Below are 4,236 nucleotides of genomic sequence, written 5' to 3'. Positions count from 1 at the left end.
TACATGGATATGATTAGCGTGCAGGTGGATGTGGTGAGTGCGCAAGTGGGTGTGAGTAGCGCACAGATGATTATGGGGTTGTCCTATGATTGCCATCGGATGAGGGTAGGCCACCTTTCCATGGCCGAGACGCCTGTTTGCAACGATGCGGTGGGACGCCATGGGACCGTATGCCGGTTTCTCTCTTTAACCTTCTGTTTGGTGATGCTTGGGACGCTGGGTACCGTTGTCGCCACTGGTATATAATGGGTGCATCAAATGGTTTTCACGACTTGATTTTAATCATACAATATTTTAGAATTTTATTTAAATTAAAATGTTTTTAATAGTGTTTTTATAAATTAAATTGTTTTGGTAATCTAAATTGAGTTCTATTATTAATTATTTGGTTTTATTTTATTTATCTAAATATTTTTTGGATCATTTTTGTTAATGTATATTTTATTGTGTTCTCGTATTAATTGTTTACAATACGTTATTCCTAATTTAATATTTGTCATTAGTCTTATTTTTTATAATTATTTCTCACTAAAATTTTTGGATTATTAATTTATTATCTTTTATTTGCAAATTATTAATTAAATATTTTCTAGATTTTTGGGGCATAAAATGTTGGGTTTTGTAAAGATGTTTTAAAAATGAAAATTTTCCAACTGAGTGAATTGTGAGGGTTTTAAGGGAAAATATTATTTTTAACTGCCTATTATTTATTTACTTATTTCTTATTAATCAATTAACTAAGTTATTTACCCTTTTATTTTTATTATAGTATAGTAGATTGGGTTACTCACTAAGATGATTATCATCTTATATTTTTAAATTCCGTTCCCTTAGGCCCAGGTTAGTCAACGTTGATTATCCAGGGGCGAGCTCGACATCTTGGTTCATTGCCGAAAGTCCAAGAGGCTTTTCCTTTCCTTTCTATCTTGTGTTATTTATTATTTTTTTTTATCTTGTATTGTATTAAATTTCATATTCAATTGTACTGATAACGCTCTGTATACTATTTGGACGTTTATTTATTTAATTATGCACTAGTTCCCTGTCATTTATTTGAAGTCCTGAAAATTTGTGGTAATAAATTGTAGCAAGGTGGGAGGAATAAGGTGGTGTATATAGAAGTGTGTTTTTAGTGTAAGAAAATTGTGGTAAGTCTAACCCTTAGGGGAGGTTCTGCCGGATTTTCCATTGGAAGGTCCGATAGGGTTTTGTTGGGATGAGACCTTGTCTAGGGTTCTGATGAGAAATTTTGGTTGGGTCCTGACAATATCTCTTTGAACACCTTCTTGATACTCTCTAGACTTCTTGCATTGAATTCATTGGAAACTTGGTACAACAGGAAAGCATTGAAGATCAAGGTGTTTCTTTCCTTAATAAAATATGCCTTCATTTTCTTGATTTCTTTAGCGTCAGTTAAATTGGCCATCTTAGCTTCAAAACCCAAAATTGATTTGGCCTTGAACAGCAATGTCAAAATGACAACAATCTGATACACAACTTTAATGATTTTGAAAAAGGAAGCAATGAAGAAAAAAGAAAGCAATGAAGTGAAGAAAATTCTTTTTCACTCTTTCTTGACTTGAAAAGATGTTCAACCAAGTCTTTATACAAGAGGTCAATCTTTGTAAAAGGAAAGAAACAAAGCAACGGTATAAAACAATAAAGGGAGCTATAAACATGCAGTCCCATAAAAGGTGTTTCCAGAATATATATTGCCATATGTAACCTTAACAGCTAGCTAGAATGGTTGACTTCCTCTGTTTCCTTTTTGTTGCTGTCATGATTGATGGTTGATTGGATATGTGCTTCATTAAACTTGACCCAAGAGATTCCTCCACATGATATTGGACATGAGTGGCTCTTCCTTACCCACATGTCTCTTGATGGATTTTTTTTTCAATACCATGGCTGGGCTTCTCTGTTGCAAGAGCCATAGAAGCCTGTGTATTTATGATCAAGTTCAGCCATAATACTAGGGTCGAGTTCAATGGGATTTCACCTGCTAAAACTGCTGAAAGAAAGAAGATAGCAAAAGCAGCAAGATTGAGAGTGAGCTCAAACTGTACCAATTTCAGGATGTTGTCGTAAATATGTATACTCGATCTCAGAATCTCGGCCACTGATGCAAAATTACCATCCAAAATTACCATACCGAAGCTTTTCTTGCCAACCTCTTCGTCATGCCTCGAATTCCCATGGAGATTCCTAGATGAGCTTCTAACGATGCCAATACATCATTTGTGCTATACCCAAAGACTGCAACGATGTGATATTTTTCCTTCAATGTTTTCACCATTAGTAGTTTATCTTCAGGAGATGAGCATGCCATGACTCGGATTTTGTCAACTTCGTTCATTCTTCTAATTAGAGAGTAGCCTCGGAGCTCCTCACCTGTTATTACTGCTCCGTCCTCATCTGGATCCACTAGTATTCCACACTCTCTGGCTATGTCTTTCGCCGCGGAAACATCGTCTTCGGTGATCATCTTGACATCTACTCCTCCATCCTGGCAACCTTCCACGGCCTCTTTCATTTCTGGACGACATGGGTATTTCACACCAACCAATGCTAATAGTACCGGGCCATCTTGTTTCAGCGTTTTATGATTTCCTTCCGTGACATAATTGTGTGCAAAAGCGATGCAATGGAGGCCGCTCTCCTTCATACCTCGAATGATTCTTTGGAATTCCACTTTTTGTCTATCAACAAGATCGTTGATGGTTCCGGAAATGTCATAGTAGCAGGAACACATTTCTAGAATCATATCTGCTTCTCCTTTCCAACGAACATGCTGCACTGTGCTGTATACCTCTTCTATCCTCTTCATCCGAACCCCACTTCGTTTCTTCTGCGAATCGAAAGCGGTGTTATTAAGAACTATACACTTGCTTTTCACTCCCATAGCTATGTTCAAGTCATGAACTGCCCATGAAAGAATTGCTTTATCTGTTGGAGTACAATTTCTAGCACTACTTGTGTTCAGAGCAATTCCCTCTCCCAGAAAAATTTTAAAACAATTAGAAGCGTTTGAAAGGTAAGCTTCCCCTTCCAAAGAGTACTTTCCCACCCAAAACTTTTTGACCTCCATTTGGTTCATGGTGAGAGTGCCCGTTTTGTTGGTACAAATGGTGGTGACAAATGCCATATTCTCACAACCGGAGAGCTCACTCACCATTTCCACGTTAACCATCATTCTCTTCTTTGAATAGAAACTGGTAACTGGCACGCTTAATCGCAAGCTTTCTGCAATTGTAAACTCAACAATTGTAAAAGCAGTTCCTACAAAGTCCAACACCGAAGAATCCCAAAAGTTATTATCAAGGTGACTATGATTGAATTCCTGATCTCCATTAACGTCTTTGGCGTTCGCAGTGAAGTATCTGATGAGAAAGACTAGAAAACCAATTGAAGCAATTGGCAGACTCACTTTCAAACATATTGGAAGAGTGAAATTGTGTACTCGACCTTGCATTGTGGAATTCTCACTTGAATCGCAATTTTCTTGGCTCATCATTTTGCACCACTTTGCCTTCATGCTAACTGTAGTGACCATCATCTTGCATTCGTTATGTTCACTATTGACCACAATAGATCCAGAAAACAGAAATGGATTTTCATCGGGATCCACTTGTACGGTCTCACCACACTGATCAACATCCTCTACCTGCAGGTTATTCCCTTCCACTAACAATCCGTCTGCTGGAACTTCATCTCCAGTCTTTAAGCAAACCACATCTCCCACAACTATTTCACACATCGAAATCTTTTTCCTTTGATTGCCTCTCAAAAATTCAATTTAGTTTTCACTGCTGTTCCTGACCTTGGACTTGAGAGAGGGATTTAAGAAGCTACAGAAGATATAGGCAGCAAGCAAAATGATAAAAGCGGCAAGAATGTTCACCAAGTCGGCAAATGCTAGTGGAGATCGCCTGTTCTCCAAGTCATTTAAAATGGCAAATCCTTGTAGAGATTGCCATATGGCAAGGAAAAAACCCTCCGAACGTGGCTTTTTGCAAAGCCTAGGGGTTGTAAATAAAATTCGTTCATTTTGAAGTTGCCACCAATGCTCATCTGACTAACCTACATAACTGCCAACAATATCAATTTTTTGTATAGTTTTTGCCCTTTGATTTTCATTTTCATCATATTTGCAATTTATGGCTATTTTTGTCTCTATGTGCATACCTCAACAGTCAGAATATAATTAAATCTAATCTTTTTATTTTTTATCTTATA

The 4,236-nt window shown here is 37.3% G+C and overlaps 1 protein-coding gene across 1 annotated transcript; it reads right to left on the bottom strand.

Annotated features, from left to right (window-relative positions):
* Positions 1 to 2,143: 2,143 nt before the first annotated feature.
* Positions 2,144 to 3,757, bottom strand: LOC107423428 (calcium-transporting ATPase 12, plasma membrane-type-like). Its single transcript, XM_048476960.1, has one exon. It carries the CDS (start codon positions 3,755 to 3,757, stop codon positions 2,144 to 2,146), a length of 1,614 nt encoding a protein of 537 aa, XP_048332917.1.
* Positions 3,758 to 4,236: the final 479 nt, after the last annotated feature.

The sequence above is a fragment of the Ziziphus jujuba genome, chromosome 3 (assembly GCF_031755915.1).
Source record: "Ziziphus jujuba cultivar Dongzao chromosome 3, ASM3175591v1".
NCBI classification, from domain to species: domain Eukaryota; kingdom Viridiplantae; phylum Streptophyta; class Magnoliopsida; order Rosales; family Rhamnaceae; genus Ziziphus; species Ziziphus jujuba.
Note: the sequence above shows the minus strand (reverse complement) of the source record. Positions and strands in the feature narration are given on the sequence as shown.

Excerpts from the sequence above, each read along its gene's own strand:
- LOC107423428 (XM_048476960.1), bottom strand. The coding sequence starts at position 3,757 with ATGTGTGAAATAGTTGTGGGAGATGTGGTTTGCTTAAAGACTGGAGAT.